The 24,131-nt window shown below is 36.0% G+C and overlaps 1 protein-coding gene across 6 annotated transcripts in view; it reads left to right on the top strand.

Annotated features, from left to right (window-relative positions):
- Window positions 1-24,131, top strand: part of SMAP1 (small ArfGAP 1) — a 93,090-nt gene that overhangs the window by 41,971 nt on the left and 26,988 nt on the right. For 2 of the 6 annotated variants that reach the window (XM_066179708.1, XM_066179706.1), the window contains exons 5-6: window positions 2,733-2,807; window positions 6,977-7,060. In XM_066179708.1, coding sequence (XP_066035805.1) covers window positions 2,733-2,807; window positions 6,977-7,060 — 159 coding nt within the window. The remainder of the gene's footprint in view (window positions 1-2,732; window positions 2,808-6,976; window positions 7,061-24,131) is intronic. The other 4 variants (XM_066179711.1, XM_066179710.1, XM_066179707.1 and 1 more) reach the window with 3 other exon arrangements.

Below are 24,131 nucleotides of genomic sequence, written 5' to 3'. Positions count from 1 at the left end.
GACCTGGAACTTCACCATGTTGAACCTTGTACTGTTGGCCTTGGACCATTGATCAAGTCTGTCCAGATCCCTCTGTGGAGCCTTCCTGTCCTTCAGTAGATCAACCCTCCTACCCAGCTTGGTAACGTCTGTAAAATGAATGATGGTGCACTCCATCCTCTCATCCAGATCCTGGATAGAGAAAAATACTGAACAGGACTGGCCCCAGTAATAAACCCTGGGGAACCCGACTAGTGACCAGCCACTCTTTGGTTGTGACTCCATTCACCACCATTCTCTGGGCCCAGCCACCCAGCCCGTGTGTACCCAGAGAACAGTGCACCTGTCTAAGCCATGAGCACCAAATTCCTCCGGGAGAATGCTCTGGAAAATGATGTCAGAGTCTTTGCAAAATTCTAGGTAGACAATATTTACATGTTTGGCTTTGTCTAGCCACTCGGTTTGATTTGATTTTTTCATTCAGCTTTCCTTATCTGGCGCAGCCTGGTAGATAACAAATTCAACACGATGTAGCGGTGATAAAGCTGTTCAGCAGCTCAACCTTGAACTGTTGCTTTCATTATACAAACTTGATCTGTTCCTTATACATTGTAATGTATTTTCTCTTAAAGATTAACTTCAGTCATATGTCTTTTGTTCTCTTGCTTAGTTGAATATTTGCACGTGTGAAGTGTGCTTTCAAGTGCTCTTTTTTGCCTGAAGTGGTTGTAGCGATGCTGGTTGTCTTTAAGCGTTATGCTTGCGCATTTCTCAACATACATCCTGTTCCCTGTCCCAGGCTAGACAGGGACTGCTTTTCCACTGTCTCATGCTTATGGTTTGCATGACACTTCTTCATTGGTTCTATGATTCCATTACTTGACTGGCAAAACTATAATAATTGCTTTCAGGCCTTCATAGGATTACCTTCTTCTAGGCTAGATAATCCTTTATATTATGAAAAGGATTTGAAGATTGAGAACTATTATGGGAGGATAGAAATTGACAAACACCTACAGTGCTGATTTTCCCCCTAGCCCCCAAATGGAACTCTGCTTTCCTTATTCTGTATGGTGAGTAGCTGTTACTGCTGTTCACCTGTGAGAGCTATCAAGCTTAAATTCTCCTAAAATCTGAAGTATACAAAAGAATGAAAAAAACTCCTAACACAAACCAAAAATCCTACTTACTAGCAGCTTGAAAGTATACCTAAGATGATTCATTATCAGAATTTTACACATTTTTATTCAATTGAAAACTCAGAAGCATGTTAGAGTACATCGTTCAACATACTGTGTAGTTACTTAGTAATTTTTCCGACATTATTTGGTTACAATGTGGTGCAGTTGGAATAAACAGGATGCCAATGTTCCTATAGCAACAGAATGCTACTGTTTGCAAAACTGCATCATTGCAGCAGGTGTGTCCATAACTCTGCTAATAACCCAAGGATTTTAAAACAGTAAATTTAAAGTGAGAATTCTGTTCTACATTTCTGCAGGTAAAATTTGGTTTTAAAATTAAACCTTATAAATATCTTTCCTGCAGTTCTGCACCACCTTCCAGCATAGACATAGTTTCTGACTTTGTAAAAATACTAAATATGTAAATTCTGTTAATTTTCCAGCTGTATAAGTAAAGAAACTGGTAAGACTTTCTGTAAGAAATATGCAATATTTAGACACAAGGTATGATGGCGTTGTTTATCAGCTAGTCTATCCATGTAGTGCAAGCTACTTTTTTTAAACTAAGCAAAAACATGTCATTTAAATTGCTTATTTTGGTCCAGCATAATGACCTACTCTGTTATAGCTTCATTTATTTCTAAGTTTTCCTTCTAGATAATAGAGGTGATACAAAACAGTGTAGAAGTGTCAGCTTTATAGCTCTGAAGATCTTCTACATATTTGGAAAATGTATTTCAGTTGCATTTTTATAATAAAGGGAACAGAAAGATAATGTTTCCATTAAAGTGATCAGCTATGCATAAAAAAAAAAAAATTGGATAGGAAGATGTATGAAAATGCCTTTAGAGAAATCCTATTTTTTTGAGCAAACTGTATCTGTTGCATATTTAACTTACACCTTTTGGAGAATTCTGGAAGTCTGGTGGTGTTAATAGCAATTTTACATACCAGTTCCTAGAAAAGAAGTGTCACTTGTCTGAGATCCTTCATCCTGCTGCTGAAATGTGGCTTTATATTAACCCTAAGCTCTTTATGTGGTTGGAGTGCCCTTAGAGAAGAGTTAATTAGAACTTTAATTAATGTATAACTTTCAGAGTTATTTTGCATTCCTCTTAATAAAAATATTCTGTTACATTGAACAGGAACAAAGGCACTGTCTTCTCTCCCCCTCCTCTGGGACAGTCTGCCTCCATGCTTCAGGACATTAATATTTCAGTAGTGTTACACTGGATAAAAATTGAACAATGGATGAAACCTAATTATTTTTCTTAGGCCTTTGATATGATCTTAGCCAGGTTCATTTTCTTATATTCTGTCCTAGTGAATTTCATTTTAAGTCACACTTTCCTACCTGAAACATTTCCTTTAAATATTGTACTCAGAAAAGAAACCAAATCCTTTGTCTCTTCTTTATGTTTCTTCTATGTTGGGCAACCACTACCACCAAGATTATTGAAAAAAAAAAAAAAAGTAATGAAAATTATGTCTCTTAGTGGCCTCTGCTGCCTCCCTTCCCAGCTGTTCTTGCTTATTTTCTTTTTCATTTCTTTCCTCTGTTTTGTACAGATATCATCAGATGCTGCTCAGCCTTTGGCATCTTCTCCTTCTCTGCAAGCTGCTGCTGAGAAGAGCAAAGCAGAGGTATATTGGTTTTGGGTGTAACTGATCAGGTTACTGCTTTGCACAAATGTTTACATCTCTATAGAGTAATTTCACTGAGGTAACTTGAGAGTTTGACTTGCTGTTAATACTTCACACATTTGAAATACACCTCTCCTTTTTTCTTAGACTAGCTAAATAAAAAGAGCCAATACAACTGCAAAGTATGTGTGTGGTTGTTACGTCTTAGTGTTAATATGTCAAAATTCTGGTTATCTTCTGATTTGGTGTCACAAAACAGTGGAAAACCCGCTTAATTCCCAGCTAATGGGCATGAGTGATACTGTCCTGTCTCATCAGGAATAATTTCTAGTATCTTTTTTTGTATCACTTGCTTGTTCCAGATTCTAAATTATCAGTATTGTTCCAGCCATTTAGTTGATTTTCTTTGGAGATAAATATAGAATTAATTTGACTCATACTGGTTTTAATATCTCTTCTGGCTGGGAAATGTATTTGTGCTAGCACATTAGATGGGTCTTTGGTGTTTAGATGGGTCTTTGAAAAACATAACACCCAAGCAAGTAGTAGATGAGGCATCATTTATATCAGCTTTCAGTAAGTGTCACAATTTGCAACAATAATAAAATGCATTTTTAGAATGTGAATGTCCAGTGTTAGGTTCTTTTCGATACTTCACTCTAAATTGAGACTATACAGAATATGAAATAATTAATGATGTGAACATAAATCAAGCTTTTTCCTTCTAAATAGAGAAAATTTGGACAGAAGTTATAAATTATTTCAGTTCAGCTATATTTAAACATTAATTAAAATTTAAATGACAGTGTCACATGGACCAGGACCACAAGCCTGGTTGAATTTGTCATGTGTTTTAAGCTGTACCAGGAGTAGCAGCAGTCACTAAGAATGAAACTTGCCTATACTTTCTTATCCACCTCTATTGGTGCATTCACATTTGAAAGTTCTTCTGAGTAACTAGTATGGCATATAAGAAATGAAACTTGGAAAAAAATTTAATAATCTTTGCTTAGAATTTAAGACCAATATAAAGTCAATTTAATTTTATTATCTTCATAGTGCTTTTTCACTACTTTTGCGAGTAATGACACACTTGAGTTGGAGTTCTGGCATGAATGCAGCATCTGAGAAATGCTTTTATTTAGTCTGAATTCATTTTTATCTAATGGAGCTGAGGCAGAAAACTTGAATATTGAAATCAGGAAGTGTGAAGATGAAGGACTTGCACGTTTTCAAGTCCACAGTGAAAATTAAATGAATGAAAATAAAGTTGCTGGGAATCAAGACTGTTTCTGTAGACTCTGTGAGGTGTGGAGGTAGAAGCATGGGAGAACAGTTTATTTTAAGTTTTAATATATTTACTATTAAGCTTTCAGAGATTTGTTAAGGGCAACAAGAGGCATATATTTATATTTGGTCACCTTTATGGAGTGTTTGCCATATGAAACTTGCTGCAAACCCTCCTTGTTTTTGAAGTCTTGAAAAATAAATATTTCCAGATACTTCTTGCTCCAGAAATGAGGTTTCTTTGACAAAACATACTTTAAAACAATGTTGAAGTCAAACTAGAAATCAGAACATGCTGAAAAAATGCAAAAACTTTAACTCTGCTTTCACATAAACATATTCAGGGAAGTTTAGGGTACTGTGATTGAAAAGTAAGAGTACTTATGTGACGTTTCAAACAACCTTTCCTAGGATGAGAGAAATTAAATCATACAATTGTATGTAGAGTCATAGAATGGTTTGAGTTGGAAGGGCCCTTAAAGATCTTGTCGTTCCAACCCCCTGCTATGGACAGGGACACCATCCACTAGACCAGGTTGCTCAAAACCCCATCCAACCTGGCCTTGAACACTTCCAGGGATGGGGCATCCATAGCCTCTCTGGACAATTTGTTCCAGTGCCTCACCATCCTCACAGTAAGGAAATGCTTCCTAGTATCTAATCTAAACCTGCCCTCTTTCAGTTTAAAGCCATTCCCCCTTCTCTTGTCTCATTGTTCCTGAAGCCCCCTTTAGGTACTACTATGGGAAGACTGCTATGAAGTGTCCCTGGAGTCTTCTTTCTTTTCCAGACTCAGACAACTCCAATTTTCTCTGCCTGTCTTCAGAGAGAGGTGTTCCAGCCGCCAGCCGTTTTTGTGGCCCTTCTCTGGGCTGCAGTGGGTCCATGTCCTTCTGATGTTGGGGGCCCCAACTGCAGAGCAAGTGTCTGTGAGAGGAGAGCAGAGCAGAGGAGGATCATGTCCCTTGACCTGCTGGTCACACTTTTTTTGGTGCAGTTGTCTAAGTTTCAGCGGGGGAGAAGATTATGTTTATTTAAATTATTCAACTTGAGAAGGTTGGAATGGGATGTGGGAACAGAAGATGAAAGACTTTTCGAAAAGTTTTTGTTCTGACAGTGTAATTTGTGTGTATTTTAGGATGCAGGTTGGTACTAAGGTCAGTGAAACAGTAATGGAAGAAAGGCTGAGCTTCATTGAAAGGCTTGGCTATGCATTTGTAATCCTAGTTTTAGAAGACTTCAAGTCTCAGGTTATTATGTCACCTCAAAATAAAATACTGACTTGTCCCAGTCATACAGACATTTCTTGAACGCCTTGCACTGACCACAGGTGAGATACAGTATTGGCAAGGCCTCTAGTTTGGAGCACTGTGTTCACTTTTGTGTTCTTATATTCAGTCAAATCTAAGTAGGTGTCTGTTTCTTGTCATCAAAACAGATGTTCCAAATTCCCCTACTGGGCTTTCATGGCTGTGGTCATTGCTTTCTGGTGCTTGTAAGCAGGTGCTTGGTGTGATAGTCTGATTTTCCAGGAACTGAGTGCTCAGGTTATTGCCTGATGAACTAATTCACATGGTTTAGCTGGGATTTGAGTAGCCCCAATCCATGTGATAAATATGGTGAAAGGTTGTAAATGGATTACTGGAAGTTTTGAGGAATGTGTGACTTGGATCCCCCTGTGCCCGGTCACCTCCACCAAAAAAAAACCCAAAAAAACACACCAGCAAGAAAACCCCTTCATCTGAGTGTTAGGATTATATTAAATAAATGCCATGCTATAAAAATTTTTTAAATTGTTTATACTGAATGTTTAAAAAAAAACAACAAAAAAAAAAAACCCAGAAAAAACCGCAAACATTTCTTACTGACACAAACTATTAACTGTTTTATTTTTAATACTGGAGCTGCATGAACAGATCTAGCCTCTCAACCTTCCTCCTAATATTGGGAAATTTGTAAACAGTAGTGTTTTCTGAAACAAGGCTGTTTTGAAGCTTTGAACAAAGGGGTACAAGTCTAATGGCTGAAAGAACATTTAGGAGCTACTGTTTCATTGTCTTTATTACAGATGGCAAACCCTTGTTTCATCCATTCGGTGTTCAAATATACTCACTAGTACTGTGCTGTAGTTCTACAGGGTAAATGCAGGCAGACTAACACATTGTTAAAGCAATTGCTAACCTAGAAAGTATATATCTTCATGTTATTCCTTAAGGAATATTTTATGCTTTGCTTCAGTTAGATGGGTCAGTAATTTTGGCACATTCATTCATTAGAAACTAAAGTGAAGAAATTTCTGTTGTGTCATTATGATACATTCAAAATATAAAGGGATCTTTATATTTTCACTTTCTTGAGCAACATGTCTCATGAGTCGGTTGGCCTATCAAACGGCCCAAGGCAACATTTTTACATTCAGGAGTGTTTTTTAAGACTAGTAGATTAGCTTTTAAAAATTAGTACCTTTCAGCAGAAAGCAGCATGCAATTTACCTTAGTCTAGTTCTTTGGTCAAAGCAGCTGATATCCACCCTCAGTGGCAGAGGCTATGAGTTAACAGAGATACTTCACTTGTAGATTTTTTTTTTCTCTTTAGCTCTGCTTAGCTTAGAAGAAACGATACTGGTTCTTTTTCCTTCTACTTATTAAGCAGTAAAGCAGATGAGCAGGTGAAAAAGTAAATTTCTTGAATTTAATCTAAAAGTCATAATGTTTTTAGTATTAGTATTTGAGCAAAATTAGTCACTTCAGGAAGGAGAGCAGATAGAAGCATAAACTCTGTTTTAAAAGGGAGTAACCCAAGATCTCTGTTTATAGTCTGCATGGCTGTAGATACTCAATATATTTGCAAATTGCGTACTAGCTAAATTCTTTTTCTTTTAGCAGAAGGAAAAAGAAAAAAAGAAAGAAGATAAAAAGAGAGAGAGAGAATCAGAAAAACCATCAAAACAGTTAACAGCTGAAAAGGTAATAAAACTTTCTTTTTTTCCAGTTATTTAAAAATTGCACAATGTATTAGATATGTTCAGAGATTTGGGGGAAAAATATATATATATACACACACACACGAGTGTATGTGTATATGAGTTGTAATCTGGTTAATCCACGTGAATTGTTTGCATGTGCTGTTGCTTGCATACAAAGTTTGGTTGACCAAATAATGAGAAATGTGTTTATGAGAAGAGGGAAATGCGTTAAACTTTGTTAAAGTTTAGGTTCAGACTGTAAATCTAATTGAGGTTTTTAAGATCACTGAATAGTCTTGAGTTGGAAGGGACCTACAAGGGTCATCAAGTCCAGCTATTGAGTGCACAGCCCATATGGGGATTGAACCCCCAACCTTGGTGTTGGTGGCACCATGCTCTGACTAGCTGAGCTAACCTCTGGGTCATGGACCACTGCTATTCTTGCACAGAAGATGGTCAATTTGGTTGAGTCCTATATTATCATCCAATACTGTCTTTCATATATGAATCCATTTTAAGCATAAATGTATAATCTATAGAATTTAATTAGTAACTCTAAGTAACTTGAAAATTTGCAGCTAAGATTGCGTCACAAAACATGACAAGGAAACAACTTAAGGTGCTTCTTTCCACAGCTATGTTAAAGCATACTGAGCAGCCTTAGCAATGTAGGTACAATTAAAATTTCATGTGCACTTCTGCAGAGAGTTAATATTAAAAAAAATTAAATGGGTAATTTTTGTATTAAATATATTAATTTCTTTTAATACAGATGTTGTCTCTCCAATCTTGTGAATCCATTGATAAGTTCAGGTCTGTAGTGCAGTCTGGAGAATGCATTGGAGTCTCCATCTGTCAGTTTATTCCCTGATAGTGCTGTGTCACAATTATGAGAAATGTTGTGTATTCACAGACTATGATTGCATATGTATTTCTAATTCAGTTTTCAAATAGAGTGTTTTTTCATTTTACATAATAAAACAAGATACAAAAATAAATGCATGGATACTTGGAGAGGGGGAGCAAAGCTCTTCCCCAATACAAATATCATTTTCTCTTAAATTAGAAAGCAAGTTTGGAAAGAGTTTGTGCAGAAGCAGATTTTGTTATGACAATTTGTGAATCTTCACTGAGCTATTGTTATTGATATGGTACAAGGTTAAAGTAAGTTTTGATGACAATAAAAACATTAGAATTGTTGATTCCTGAAGCTTTATGGGGGTGTCCAGCCAAGTTAAATGTTTTATTTTGGTCCTTATAATAATATACTTCAGTTATAAGGGCTAAAAACATTTCTGTGGTTTGGAAATGTTAACTTTCTAGAGTCCAAAGATCTGCTTTTGGACTGGGAGAGCGGGTTTCCCTTTGTAAGGATACATGCACTTTGTTATTTGCCTGGGAATGTTTGGTTAAGTGAGGGGAAGTGACAACAGAACACAGTTACAGCTGAGGGATTATCCTACCACTTGAAATAAAAAACAATTCTAATGCCACTGATTAGATTTACATTTAAAAAGTCATTAGATTACCAGTTTGTGATTAGGCAGATATAAAGAAGTATTTTGATTTTAAATGCTTGTCCTACAGAATGTGGAATTTGGTAAATATATCTGTATTAGATAGTTGTGCTGTTGTAACAGCTGCAGAATGTTTGAAGTACTGCAGCATATTTTATTTCATTATTAATGTGTCAGCACTGACTGCTCAAATGGAACTCATATGTGTGTCATCTTTTTAATTTAAGACATTCTTCAAGCTTCGGCTTTTAAAGGATTGTTCATTTAAAGGAAACTGCTTTTAGACTGTTAACTTTATGTATTTTAAAAGTCTAGTTGCTTTCTGTAGTCCAAATGGAAGAGATCATGTATTTGTTTCTGCTGTTGTGTTGGTGAGGTAGCAAACCCAAAGGTTTTATTTTCATGCATGAAATAATACATTGTTGCTTTTGTGGTGTGATTCTGCTTTAGGGAGCTGATAAACATTAGTATTTCAGTAATAATGATATACTTTACATCCAGGTAGAGACTGGCTATAGGGTCTTTTAAATATTGCCTCTTGAATCACCAGGGAGTGCAGGCATCTTGACCATACTATCTGTTGTGTTTTCAGGAACCACATCAAGCAGTAGATGGTTATTTTTCCCAGTTCCTGGAGGAGGAAACAATATGAGAAATCTGCCTGCTTCATATGTAAAGTCACTGGTTGCCTTTACTACAGGCATGGTTTCTCTTCAGTCTAGTTATTCCAGGCTTGTAAAGTTAATGAATTAAAAAGATGTGAGCAAGCAGTTGGCAGTTCTGTCACAATTTTGAGACTTCCTTTAGATTAAGGTAATTCAAGCAGTGTTTTAGCTACCTATGGAAGAATCAATACAGATAGAAAAAATTAGAGGACTTAAACTGGTAAAAAGATGAATCTAGAGAAAGTTTCAGATCTATTCTCAAGTGTCATGTACACCTACAAGTCTTCACTTCCTAGTGACTTTGATTTTATCTTTTGTTGAGATGAAATTTCTTAGCTCTTAAAGCAAGAATATGCATCCTAAAAATTTAAAATGTTCACATTCAATTCTCATGTTCTTATCTCTGCTTCAGAGAGCTGACTAATTTGCTCCTACATCCATTTGAGAGTTTCTCTTATCACTAAGTAGATCCTGTCACTAACTGATCGTTAGCCTTTAGCAAACTGAATTTCTAGCATGATTTCTTTTGCATTTTTAAATATTACTGAAAGCTTCTAGCATTGATTTAATAAGCTTATGATCCCAATATTGCACTAATGTGTCAGGTAATTCTGGCATAAAATTTTTGATTATCATGGTTTGATAAACAAAGAACATAATCTTTTAACTGTTTTAATAACAGTGAATTTTGTTACTGAAATTGCTTTTCAGTAAAGAATCATCATGTGCTTGAAGTGGGTTTTGGGGGAAATATTTTATTGTGAATGTTCACATTAGAGAGTTCAGATGCAGTGTAGGATTTCTTCAAGATCAGAGAGAATACTGCTGCAGAATAGTGAGTAGCAAGGATACTTGTTTGACTATTTTTCTGGGCTGTTCACTTACTCTGATGAGATTACTGGGTAATTTGTAATACAGCAAGATCTTACTATGTCAGCTACTGATTGAGTCTAGTCCAGTGATTAGCATTATATTGAAACAGCCAACAATGAGATGTTCCACATCAGATCTGCAGAACTCTTAATAAAATATGTGACATTGCCAAGCTATTGGCAGCTGTAATGTTTTTTTCAGTGTAACTGAAGAAAGTTAAGAAACTTGCATAAGTTACCCAGGGTTTTTCCTCCCTTTCTCCCTATGCTATTTCCACAATTGCAGATATCAAGTTTCCTAAGTGGTTCTGCTTAAAAAAACCTTATCCTTACAGTTACTTTGAAGAAACAGGGAAAATACTGCAAGAAAACTGCTGTAACAATTATTACTTAGTTTTTCAGGACATGAAAACTGTGGCCAGGTTATTTGAAGCTGACATGTTCGCCAAAGCCCAGCTTGTCTATAAGCAACAGAAGCGCAAATTTTAGCAATATAAAAAATGTGTTGAATTGCAGGAATAAATAATCAAACTGAGCTAATTGTGTGTTTCTTGGTGTTTCCTATGGGCCAACAGCAGGATAATAGCAGAAGGCAGACTGTCATGTAGTGAAAGCAAGTTTACGTCTTCTGTACTGACAATTAAGAGCTTTTAAATTGCCTAAAAAAGTAAATCTCGTGTTGTAAGAGTGCGTTTTATTAGTGGGGAGGGGAAGAAAGTCTGTAGTTTGGATACCAAACATGTTTTTGTTGGTAGTTACACAAGAAAATCTTTAATTTATAGGCAGGAGAAAACAGCTAGACTTTTGCTAGCCATTTTTAAACTTCATCATCCTGCCTGTCCTTTCATCAGCTGTTGAGGAGCTTTCCCTTCTTATTAATTACTCTTCTGCACAGCTGATGGTAGTGAAATTTCCCAAATCTGCCGTGATTCTTTTTTTCCTTTCTTTTCTGCTGAACGAGTTCTTTGTTCAGGAACAGAGTAAACCACTGAACCCCTTTTTTATTTATATCTTGAGTAGAATTTTTGTTCATCCTTGAGTAATTGGATGTGTTCAATTTAAAATTATTTGGTGATTTAAAAAAGAATATGTAGCACAGGGATTCTGCTTTTGCATGAGAGAGCTCTCAAAGCCTCATAGTAGTTTTCTGAAATAAAATTTAACCTGTGTAGATAGTTCAGGTAAAGTTTCTTCTTGGAGCACAGAGGGGCACTTCAGGTATGCTCCATGCTATTCTTCATGCAGCAGGTTGGAGCAGGCTTTGTGTGCACTCCATCTGCCTTGTACCTGTTTTCCACTGAAAGGAAGCACAGAGAAGTGGATGAGGTGCATTTAGACCATTCAGACTGAGCAATCAGGGGCATGGCTGGGACATGGCCAGTGTATGAACTGGGGATACTGTGTGCCCCAAGGATAAACAAGAGCTGCAGAGTGAACTGAGGAATACTGTTCACAAGCAATCAAAAAGTATAAGGAATAATGTTTCATTTAGTTAAGGCATTTGCTTTGCTCTGTTTAGAACAGAGAAATTGGACTGAGCTGTGTGAATGACTTCTTTAATTTCAGAGCAATCAGGACTGTTTAGTTTTTCAAGACATAATCATTTATGTACTTCTGCAGTACAAATTCAAATAAAAAAGGCATCACTAGGTATGATGCTGCGAGGCTCTGGAGTGCCCCCAGAGAAAAGAAGAAAATTGATGTGCCTAAGCGTTTAGATTTTTGTAGGGTTCAACTTTTTATGAAGTCTAATTTTTAACAAAGAAAACTTGGTGTGTGCAACAGTGCTGACAGCAGAGAATTAAGCCAGAAGTTATTTGGAAGACTGTCCATGGAAAACTTGGTAAGTATTTCTAATATCCAAAATTAGAAAGTTCTGTTAAATCTGCGACACTGAATGCTTTGGAAGTGTTTGGGTTCAGCGCTGTGTAGCTTTCTCCACTGTTTAGTTCAGAGGTTTCTCATGAGTTGAGTACAGTCATGACAATATTGTGATGTTTTCGCTGTAAAATACTGCATGTTGAGGAGCATCTAAGTTACGGAAGTAAGCCCCTTTAAGTTAAATGGTGAGGATATAAAGAACATACTAATTTTTTTTCACTAAGTACTTATGCATTTGCAAACTAATATCAACACTCAAAGTTAAAGATTTTTTTCATTCGGCTGAATATGTAAGGATGATGAATGGTTCTGAAGGACTGCAGCAGTTACACTTGATTAACTGAAGATCAGTATGACACTGTGAGTTAGTTTGTTTTATTATATTGCATTTTGAATTTGAAACTGGCTCTTGTTTTTGTATAAAGTTATTTCAAGTGACATGAATGGGTCAGTTGGAGGTTATTTTTCAGTGGTAGTATATCAAATGCTGTTTTTCTTCCACAAAATGAAGACTAAATTGGCAGCTTATACCTGGCAGTAGCAGTGAGCTGCTGCCTCTCAGTCAGCTGGTACCAGGCAGCACCAGATGGCTTGTATTCCAGAGGTGCAGACATTGGTTTATTTGCATTTAAAATGTAGTGGAGAACCCCTCAAAAGTGGGGGCAAGTCACACTAGCAGCTTTTCCCCTTCATATAGGAAAAAAAAAAAAGTCAAATACTCATTTAACCAAATAGGAAGAACTTAACAGAGCTTGTTAGGATGGTGTGTTTGTTTTGCCCCAAAGACAGCTAAAACTCCCACAAAAATCAACCTGCCTGGACAATTATGGCAAGAGGAACTCTCACTCCCCCTTATTTCTCTGGCATGTAATTTGTTTATCCAAAGTATTACAAAGTTATCATCCTAATAATTTTGTACAAGGAGACATGAGTTGGAGCAAATAGTGCTTTAGTGTTCTTCACTTCTTTAAAACTGCAGGAATGCATGGAAGAAATGAAACCCTGCAGAGTATTTGGTGTCCACCTAAACACCAGTTTGGTGAAAGTGATCTGTTTAAGTGTTTACTTTTAACTTACAGGAATAAGTGGTTTCACAAATATTGACCTGAATGATAATTTAAATGCAGAATCCCATTATAAATATTCTAAATGTTTTCCTTGGTTTTATACTTTATTGTTGATAATCTTCTAAATCACTTGAAAAATTGATAATAACATTTCCCTAGATGTCTTAGCATTATTTACCTGATTTCTTTTTAAAATACCTTTTCTTTTGGAGTTTTATATGAAATGAAATATTACTTTAAATTTTAATTTTAAAAAATCATGTATATCATAGGAACAGAAAAATAGAAGCCTGTTTTGCTCTCTGGTTGAATCCATAGTCTTATTTATGCTCTGTGTCCTTGTTTTCATAAATTCAGACTAAGCAGATAAGAATTAAAGCTCAGGATTTAGGAGTATGTGATAAGACATGCCTCCTACCCCCACAAGGGGTGAAGAGTTTTAAGGCTTCTTGTCTTCTCAGTCTGCATTTTATGGTCTATGGACCTCTTCCAGCCTGGTTTTACATTTCTAATCATACCTTCTCAGTCTTACGGAAGAGATCAGATTATTTGGGGTTCTTTGGTTGTTTTTAATGCTACTCTGGAGGAAAGCAAATCAAATTAGATTCTTCCCGAAACAGTGCTATTCATTCCTTTTGCAGGTAACAAAGGACTTCTTCTGTTTGAGGATTGCCATGAAAAATAGTCTTACTTAATGAAATTAATCTGTCATGGTTCTTATTACGTATTTGCAGTTGTAGACAAAGAAATGAAGAAATAGATATTGCAGGAAGAAGCAATGAAAGAAACCCCTTTTTTTCAGGAAAAAAAAAAGTTTTTATCTTTTTAATGCTGGAAAAAGAGTCAGCATTCAGGAAGGACATCTTTTTTTTTTTTCTTCAGCCCAGTGTGTGTTTGCTGTATCATCTTGATACGCTCAACTCTGGTCTGCAGCAGAACAGTATTTTAATGCAATTTTTAAAAATTCCTTACAAGCATAATCTAAAAACAATGAGAGAAATCTAGAGTAGGGGCTGGTTTGGTTAAATTTGCCTTTGTTTGCGTTGCCAAACTGTTTTTAACAGAAAGCTGGTTTAAGTTTGCTTACTTGTAATTGATCCTCTGTTACACTTTTGCTCCATGTAGGTTCAAAACATAATACTGCCTTGGGTTTCAGTTAATAACACTTATTATTAACAGATGGCATTTTCAGCTTGTGACAAGCTTCATGGTTTTTCCTGATGACTTTGAGACAATTAAGACAACATTACATATGCTAATTTGTATATTGAACAAAACTAGGTGGACACATTTAAACAAGCATGTACTAAATCAGCCGTACTCATGGGTGGATGCTGTCTTTAGAAAAAACACATTCTGAGACATTTGAAACCATAGGACCATGCGTGATTAAAACTGCAAATATACAAGTTCATCTAAAAAGTTTTATAAAAATTACAATACTAGTTAGAAGATGATGTACAATCAATCAAATGTGCAGGAACAAAATGCATGATGCATTTACCTAAGTGGTACTGATACATGGAACTGAATGTAAAGAAGGATAAGGATTGGATATGATGAAGTTGATAAGAGGAGAAAGACTTTTATTTAAATAATGTTGCTCAAAATAATAATCTTATCTTGTTTTGAATAACAGGCTTCCTTTGTTTTCCTATAATAATGCAAGTATTGGAGCATGGGCAAAGCAATCCAGTGCTTTTGTGTGTTCTGTTTCATTTTACCATGCTTAAACTAGGACGTGCCTAATCTCACTCTGGTGTGTGACCATCAAGATAGGGCAATGGTGTAGTGGGAAACCTTGTCAGATGTGCAAATCTCACTGAAGAGTAAAGATACTGACGTATTTTTCATAAAAAATCACTTTAGATGTCACTGATAATATTATATCTCCAGCATGAGCTTAAGTTTTAAATGGATGATGATGATAATAATAATAACAAAATATGTCATAAGATGTTTCAGCAATCTTCATGCAACAGCTTTGTGTGTCTTCCAGTTTAACTTTGTAGTTGACATTAGGTATTGATTATGCACCTTTTTGCTAAAAAAGAGTATTTCTTTCGTCTGTTGAATTTATTGCATTTCAGTAGTTGCTTTTGGCACTACAACTATTGTGTGGAACCTTTTATGACTCTGGCCTTCATACTGTTGCATAATTATGTCTTCACAAAGTTAACTCAAAGGTAGTTGGAAAACAGCACTGTAGCTGTGGTAGAGGTACAAGCAAGGGAAGATAGAAGCAGGGTCTTTCAACACAATTTGAAGGAAATGGACAAGTTTTTCACTCTGAGTAATTTTGTCCTATGATAAGTATGATGCAAAATTAAGTTACGAGTTGCCTAGATGTTCAAATAACTGGCAACTCCTAAATGCTAAATTCCTTACATATATCAGTCAGAAATGTTAATCTGTCTGCAATGAATTACCTCTTGGCTCTGCTGAAAATGCAACTGGATGAGCTTGTGTTTCAGTTTTCCCTTAAATTTTTCTTTTATACAATTGGTACCTGCAGCTAGAAGAAAATGGAGTACTTATGAGGTCACCAGGCATGCCTCTGTACTGTTGCAAAATAAATCTGTCCTGCTTCTCTGCTCAGCAAGTATTGTCTCTCAACTTGAGAATATTGTACTTCATGTCAGAGTAAGGTACTGCAGGCTTGTCTCTAGGCAGAAAGTGTATTTTACACTGTGTAGTAACGAGGGTGACTTCTGCTCAAGAGAACATACAGATTTTTTTGTCTTACCTGTTTAACCCTCAGTTTACAGTATAAGTAGGTATCAGCGTATCTTTTTCCTTGGTTTAAAAGTGGATTATTTTAGTGTAAATGAAACAGGTTGAGCTGAATCTTAGCACAAATGTTGAAATGGATGACTGAATAAACAAATCACTTATAATATCACTTATAATACCACTCTGAAGGGCCAGTTTCAAAACTTTGGCATCTTTGAAGCTGTGAAGATAAAAGGCTTTGAAGCTGTAAAGATAAAAGCTGTAAAAGGCTTTTACATTTTGTAATGATGGTTTAAATATTCTATTTCAGAATACACAGAGATTTCATATAGGTTCACATTTATTTAAACTGGAGAATTAGAAGCAGAAAGAAGCTTGACTTATTTCCAATTGAGATGGAGGCTGCAGTGCTTATTGATAGTTCATGTCAAAGATTATGATGGTATGGTGGATGAAGACACAGAAAATGGAGCTTGCCCAAGTAAAGAGAAATCTAATTTGATATTGCATATGATAGGTTAAAATTACTTAGCTTTTAAAGTAATTGTTTCAAAGTGATTATCTTTGAAATAAGAACAAAATTGAGGAAAAAGTACCTTGACTGGCAGAAGAAACTAATGTAGCTAATGATGTGTAAGTATTTATTAAACATTTCTCCCTCTCACTAAGTTCTGCATTTGTGAAACAGTATTATGTGGATGTATGTGAGGATGATAAAGTACTAGTCAGCTATCTCCTAACTTCTCTAGTAGTTAAAGAAAGCAACAAGCTGATACAGAAGTAAGAAAAATAAACCTGTGGGGCTATTTCAGTCTGATTAGCTGTCACTGAGAAAATTGAATTTCTGTGGAGCTAACTGAGAGGCTTTTTCAAATGTATCTCTAGAGAAATAGTATGCATAGACTTCATGAAGTGTTTGTAGTACAGGGTTTGTGATAATGATAGAAACTATACCAGCACAGAGTATGAGACCAACACTCTGAGTAAAATGTCATAACTTTGAGGTTGTTTATATCAAACACTATTCGGTGTGATGTTGTAAGACAAGGCGAAGTGGAGTAAACAATCAGTAAAAAGAAAGTGATCTGCTTCTAGTACATGGAAGAAAAGTAGTGAGGTGGGTCAAGGAAAGATTCTCTCCCAGGAATAGCAGACATGTAAGGGGTGATTGCATAATAGGGTATAGGACTTGTTGTGGGATGCAGAGAGAAAAGAATTTGGGGATGGGAAAGATAATACTGTACGTAGCTTATTATGGGATGTTTAGGTGGCAGAGACCAAATGCGGGGAATATGGAAATCAAGATGGATTGGTGTGTAATAATCATGAGGAAGCAGGGGGAAGTGGATACATGCTGGTAGTTGTGCAGGTAGGGCAGTAGGATTGTCTGAGCCTTCGCTTGATCTCTGCAGGCTATTCTGTATTCTTGCCAAATGCTGTTTGCAGCTGTTGAGTGTGAGTGCCTTGTCCCTTCTGTGCGTCTGTGTGAACACTTGCAAACTTCAAGTTCAGCCACCAGACAAGTGGGGTAAGAGGCTGGTGCTGGCCACTTGAAAGAGGCTGCAGGCCTGAGGAATTTGAGGGTCAGCATCCGCAGAGACCAATATCTAGAAGTCAACTATTTGCAAAGGCAACATGTCTAACTCCAGCTGCTGGAGACAAACATACTGTGATCACAGTCATGTGTGTTAACACGTAGCATATTTCATGCTGGACTAACAAGTGAGTAAGATACAAGCGCCTGGAAAGTTCTAAGGTACGGGCTGATTGCTGGTGTGGGGTCTTTATATTGAAGGAGGTTTCACCTAAGGGTGTAGGGTCTTGATATTCAATGAAGTTTCACGTAAAAAGCATTTTCCAGAAAAAAAAAGCATGTTTAATTATAGTTAAGGAAAAGACTGAGGAGCATACATTCTTCATGAATAGGGATAGAAAGCATTTGATTGTTTTTTTACTATGAGCTCAGTCAGTTGCCATGCCTGAAACAGCTCGTTCTTGTCTAGAAATACATTTATTACTAATAAATACCCTTTAGTTCTGATTGGGTACAATGTTGTTGTATTATGTATTAATTGAATGGTTTTTGAAAGTTATAAAAGGAAATAGTTTAATGGGGAACTGGAACTAATATAGCTGCATTATTGTAATCTTGCTGAGGCTAATGAGCACAATAGAAATTGAGTAGAAATGTGTAAGCTGAGTTCATATAACCATCATATGTGATTTGAAAACTGAAGGTGTATTTAAAATAGCTTACAAAAATATAAACCATGTTTATTGCATTTCACAGCTTGCAAACTGAGATGCATTAAAATACTTTGACCCTAAGCTGATTTATAGATCTCAGAACGGGACACTGGATTAGCTGTAGGATGGATCTGTCTAGGTTTTCTGCTTCATAGTGATTTCTTCTATAAGATGCAAACCCCAGGTTTTATTGGATTAAAAGCAGAATTCGTCCGTTTTATCTAAATCAAGTTCCATGACAAGATAATACAAAATAGGAAAAGAATTGATGAACAGCGTTTTTTCTGCCTTTTGTGTCCTTGTAAACAGGTACTTGCTTTTGGGCTCAAATGCGATAATTTCAAAGATTTACAGCTGCAGGAAACTCTGTTCAAGTCTTTGCCCCCAGAATCTCTGGAAAACTTGAATACCTCTGCACTCAGAGCATGCCTCCCCTGTTCTGCAGTCTTGCCATCCCTAGCTCAGCTTCAACTTGCTACATCTTGTTGTGACCATTACCTAGCTTTCATCCTGCTATCTTTTGATGCTTTTTTCAAGTATCAAACTTTGGAAAAAGAGATTTTCCTCTTTTTTTCAGACCCCATTCTGAACTTTCCACTTTAAGAACCTAATATATTTGAATCTCAATGCAAGGAACTATTATTTCAAATGTGGCTGTTATTATATAGGTTTAATGCATGAATATAAGAATAAAGATTTATCTCTGATACTTTGCTGTAGTCTCAACAGTAAGTAAAAAAGAAAGCAAACTTAATTTTAGGAAATTGTACTTCTGTGTGGTTCATACGTAGTTTTGAGCAAGGTAAAAGAGCCTCTGAGATTGTCTGAAGTATTAGAAAGGACCTAAGCCAATTCAGCCAAGTACAAGACAAAAGGTTTTAAGCCTCCTTGGAATACATTGACTAAAATAAATGAGATCTGAGGTAACATTTTAAATTCAGTTAAAAAGCAATGTTAGTACTACTTGGTCAATAAGTAAGAACAAAGGAATAGTCTTAATCCATTTTCACAGTAATGATTAGTGTATTAGCCTAGACCCAGATAAAATCATATTAATGGAATAAGATTATGGTGCAAGGTCTGTTATGTCTGCCATGAAGTTTTTAATTCAAATGACTAAAGATACAATGCATTTCACATAATCTTCCTCAAGTATCTTTGGATCTAACTGTGAAAAACCAAATTAAATCCACATACCCAGGTTTTTAAAGTGAAGAAGTAGATCAAGGACCACTTTAAAAAGCTTTCCTTTGGGTATGTGTTTTGACTGAAGGACCTTCATGTGTACACAATCGTATTTAATAACAACTAGAGCCAATTTGGTGGTTTTGGTTTGCTTAGTGTGAATGCCTTAAATAGGCTTACCCAAGTAAGTGTGAGTAGTTCAGTGTCTGTGAGTGATTCACTGAAATAATCACAATAGAGTCTTAAATAATAAATCTACATTTTCCCCTTGGCTTGGCTCTTTGATTCAAGGTAATTCTAGTTTGATAAATAAGAATGGTGGCTTTTTTGTTGTTGTTGTCATGCAGGGTTTTTCTCTTGATTAGAAATGCATCAGAGTTTGCATAGTTGCTGTAGTCTATGCAACTTCTCAATGATACCACCATATTTACTTGTGTTTCAATATAGTAGAGTGGTTTTCTGGGTTTTTGGGTAGTTAGGCAAAATGGGAGTTCATCACTTGGTAAAAGTATCTTCAGTTCTGAAGAGTTAGTCTGGTTTCTAAATTTTTTGATCTTTACTTGCAAGTCTGAAAAAACAAATGCTGGTATATTATAGGAGGGTAAACAAAATAACACATTTCATCTTCAATGCCATTTAAATTAAATATTATGAAAAGATTAGTTTTTACTTATTTTCAGGTCAGGTATGAAAGGTATAAAAATATTCTTTAAAAATTCTACAATATGCCTATGTGAGTAATGCTGTAAATGGATACAGACTAAACTTTTTAGAGAGTAAGTGTCAGGAAAAATCATATCTACAAACCTATTGCAAGATATAGTAAATTACTAACATTATTTTCTCATAGGGCAATTCTCAAATGTTTATGCTCTCCTTCAAGTTTTATTGCAAGCAGGTAATGAAGAGGGAAGGAATCCAGCTGCTTTATGCACAAGGCATACAATTCCTATACTAAGAGCAAAGGAGAGCTTTTGTTCAGTAACCGTAGAGGCATATATGAGCTCTAGTAAGTAAACTGGAAATTGCTTTCCAGTAAGCTAGAAATGCTTTTCAAAAAATTATTTGACGTATCTTCAGCTTTCATAAGGCTTCTTGTAGTTAAGGTACGGAATATGAGGTAGAAATGCATTGGCAATCAGATGTGTTTTAAACAGATCGAGTTCTAGATTCATATGAATTTTTCATTAGAGTGAAAAATTTGAGAAAAAAAAGGTGAAGGAAAATGGGGGCAGATAAGTGGACTGGACAGCTGATGAATCAGATTTTTGACAGTGACTGATATCGTGCTTGAGAGTAGGAAAGATTTTTAGATTAGTAACTTATGACTGCTCTGACTGTTGTGTTCTACTTTAGAGCTGTTAATCATGTGGCTGATGTCCTGCACTATGTATGCTAGCCCTTTGAAGGCTCTCACACAGTGTAAATGAAAATAAGGTCAATGATAATCCTAAATGCTGATATTGAAATCTGCTAAATTATTTACATTATCATCTTGCAGTCGTGAATTTGGCAAAATTCTCCTTATTTTTAAAGTATTTGGTGTGGTTTACATTTTTACTGGGTGTCATGTCTTTTAGAGCTGCTAGACCCTTAAAATCAGTACATATGATGATAACTCACATAAGGTTACAGAAGCAGAAAACTTGAATCTCCCGTTTATAAAGAAAAATAGTCACAGTGTTTTCACTGTGTGCTGGCACTTTTGAACCAGGCCTTACCAAAAAGGTTTGTTCACCACTGTCAATTCCAGTTCAAAATGCCCTCAGCTGCCTGTCAGAGGAGAGTATCCTGGGGAACAGGGATGTGCAGAAAAGTAGCCCATAAATTTAGACCATAGGTCCTGGAATGTATGGTCATATTAAACTCATATTAAACAATGTTCTGAAAGGATACCAGTGTCCTTACTCATTTAACAAACTTGTATTACTTTCCTATTTTACTATAATACTAATTTAAAAAAGGCAATGGGTTTGACTGCAAAACAATGTATTTGATGACCTGAATATTCTTACTGTTTTATCATTCAAAGTGTAACGCTTACCAGAACACCTCATGTATGTTGTCTGTTCTGTCAACCAAGCAAGCTGGTGTAAAGCTTTCTACTTCCCTTTTGTCTTTCCCTGCCCATCTTGTGCACCTAATAGCCAGATGTGTTTGGGCACGGTGCTGAAAGCTGGAAAGGGACAAGCTTGTTTTGCAGTAGAGGAGCATCAGTTGCAGCAGCTATAGACCTCTTAGCATCCTGTTACGTATGTGAATTTAATAGATGTGTGACAGTCAGTCATGGTACTGATCCTCCTTTTTTTCTTGCCCATATATAACCATATCCCCTATAGGCAACATCCTATGTGCTGTACTATAATCTTTATACAGAGGAAGGAGCAGAATTGACTTGGCAATGCTTTCATTTTTTTTTCTTTTTTTCTGAGGCAGAATGAATCACTGATTTAATGGTTATCTCCAAAAATAGCTGGCTGAAGAAAATTTGATGGAATACCCCACTGACACACTGAACTTCTACAGTATGTGACTTATGCTTCAGATATTACTCAATTTTCTTCACAATCCCATCTCCTGCAGACTTGCAGTCCAAGTTTCTGTGAGAAAGCATTGCTGCCCATTCCAGGCACTTGGAATTTAACTTTTGGATGAGTCAACTGAAAACTGTAATACTCAGATTCAGATCTTTGAGGCTTGTGTACATTGAGCTTCAATAGGAAAACTGAATTTGGGAATTCACCGTTACTTGCTGGATGAGGTTTGTGTATAGGTTGATTCACTTGACTCATGCTCCTTGCCTCTGTTTGACAAAGTCTATAGAGTGCCAGAAAAAGGGAAGAGTAGTGGTTGTAAAGAAAATCTACCAAAAGGGAAGAACTGCTGACTGTATCTGTATGTCTGTGTGTGAGTGTAGTCATTAGTACTTAATAAGGTTCTTGGAGGCTGGCTTGCTTAAATTAGCAAAAAAAAAAGAAAAAAAAAGAAACATAAGTGTGAAGTGTGCAAAGTTATCAAAACTAAAATGATATAGTTATCAAAGTATCACCACACAGCAATAGCCAAAATGCTGGTGTGTTATCAACAGTGTTGTAGCCACAAACCCGAAGTATAGCATTGTATTGACTGCTGTGAAGAATGTGAGCTCCACCTCAGCCAGACCCATACAGGCAATTAGTTTGAAAAATATACAGTCTAAAGTGCCTATTAGTTCCCTTGTTCTTGTCAAAGAAACATCTTTATTCACTAATAATTTGCTTTAGAGTAACATACAAGAGAGAGAGAAACAAGTCTGTAAAATCAACTCTAGAACTTAAGGTGTGAATAAAGCAGTTAGCACTGTTACTTGCTGATTTATTTGGTTTCATTTAATACAAGAAAAGTATTTCACATAAATTAGATTGAACTAGAATTGTGTAACTAGTAGTATATTGAGGGCAATGCATTGTGAGAGCTCAATAAAGGCCAATATTGATTTATATAAAATGGAGCTTTCTTTTTTAATTTGAGACATAGTAGAGACCTTTTTTTTTTTTTTTTTTGCTAGCCTGACCTGGTGTTCTTACCCATTCTTTAAAAATTAAACCTCAGATAACTTCTGTTGTTGCACAAAATTAGTAAAGAAAGAACAAAGGAGGATAGCACAGTAATGCAACATTAAATGCAGGTTGCAGAGTTGAAAGATGCTCTTTCATTTTCATGATGGAATGGAAAACTTTCTCATTCTGTGTAAATTGGGAAGTTTTTGACAATGGTGTTCTTTTCATCTTTAGGGATGTAGCCAGAACTGAGAATAAACCTGAAAACTTTGGTACAAATTTTTGTAGCTTTTCCATCAAAATCTGATAGACTGGAAATTATCTTAAAATCTTAGGGCTGATATTGGATAAATGAACAAGATTGATAAGTGACTAACCCTGCCATTTTCTAATGGTAGGGAAATGTGCAAGATGAATTAAATCATAGACAGTATCTCTATAAATAACAGAAAGACTGGCTGGTGCAGCTTCCACTAATGAAGGCATCATCTCAGTGTGAGATTAAAGTAATCTTTTGCACTTGTTGCTTTAAAATCACATAAGTTAGAGGTGACCTGGTCTTCATCACTGTTGCCTGCTTTTGGATTTTGTTTGTGATAGTTTCTTAGCACAGAACAATACAGTTGGCCAAGGTGCACTGTGGAGGTATATGGAGATTACCAGAATATAAATTTTTGTCCAGTAATTTCAAGCCACTTGATTTACAATAATAGTGTGTGGGAAATTAAATGAAGGTCCAAATACTCATTTCTGCATTTCCATTTTAGTTAAATAGAAAAGAGATGCTGCTTCTTATGTGTGGACATAATTTCTCAGTTGTTGATTTTGGAAGAGGTAAAGTTGTGAGGAGTTCATAAATATTTTTAAATACTTGCTTTTTAGATACTTAAAGATGACCAATCTTCTTGTGTAAGGACTACTTACAGGTGTGGTATTAGCAGCATACTGTCAGATTATTGTTTTGTAGATGTATGGCAGACAGGATTAAGACAACACTTGATTTGGGTATAAAATTGGGAGTCGTTCATCACTGGATACGAAGAATCAAATGAGAGCAGGAGCTTGAAGAGGGAATTGTTTCCATGGTGGCACCTTTATCAGCTATCAATGCCGTCAAAAAACCTTATTGAAGTAAAGGAAGACACCCTGTGATGCTCTGCCCTTGTCTGCCTAGCCATTCATGACACTGTTAAAAGTTGTTGGTTTGGTCAAGCATGACTTTCTCTTAATGAAGCCATGCTGATTCCTTCCATTAACATTCTTGTCCTTCATGTGCCTGGAATTGGTTTCCAAGTTAGTTGTTCCATTGCCTTCCTAGGTACTGAGGTGAGACTGAGCAACCAGTTGTTCCTTGGGTCTTGCTTCT

This window comes from Chamaea fasciata, unplaced genomic scaffold (genome assembly GCF_029207755.1).
Source record: "Chamaea fasciata isolate MVZ Bird 193981 ecotype frontalis unplaced genomic scaffold, bChaFas1.0.hap1 SCAF_3, whole genome shotgun sequence".
Taxonomy (NCBI): domain Eukaryota; kingdom Metazoa; phylum Chordata; class Aves; order Passeriformes; family Sylviidae; genus Chamaea; species Chamaea fasciata.
This window is presented reverse-complemented; position numbering and strand designations above follow the sequence as displayed.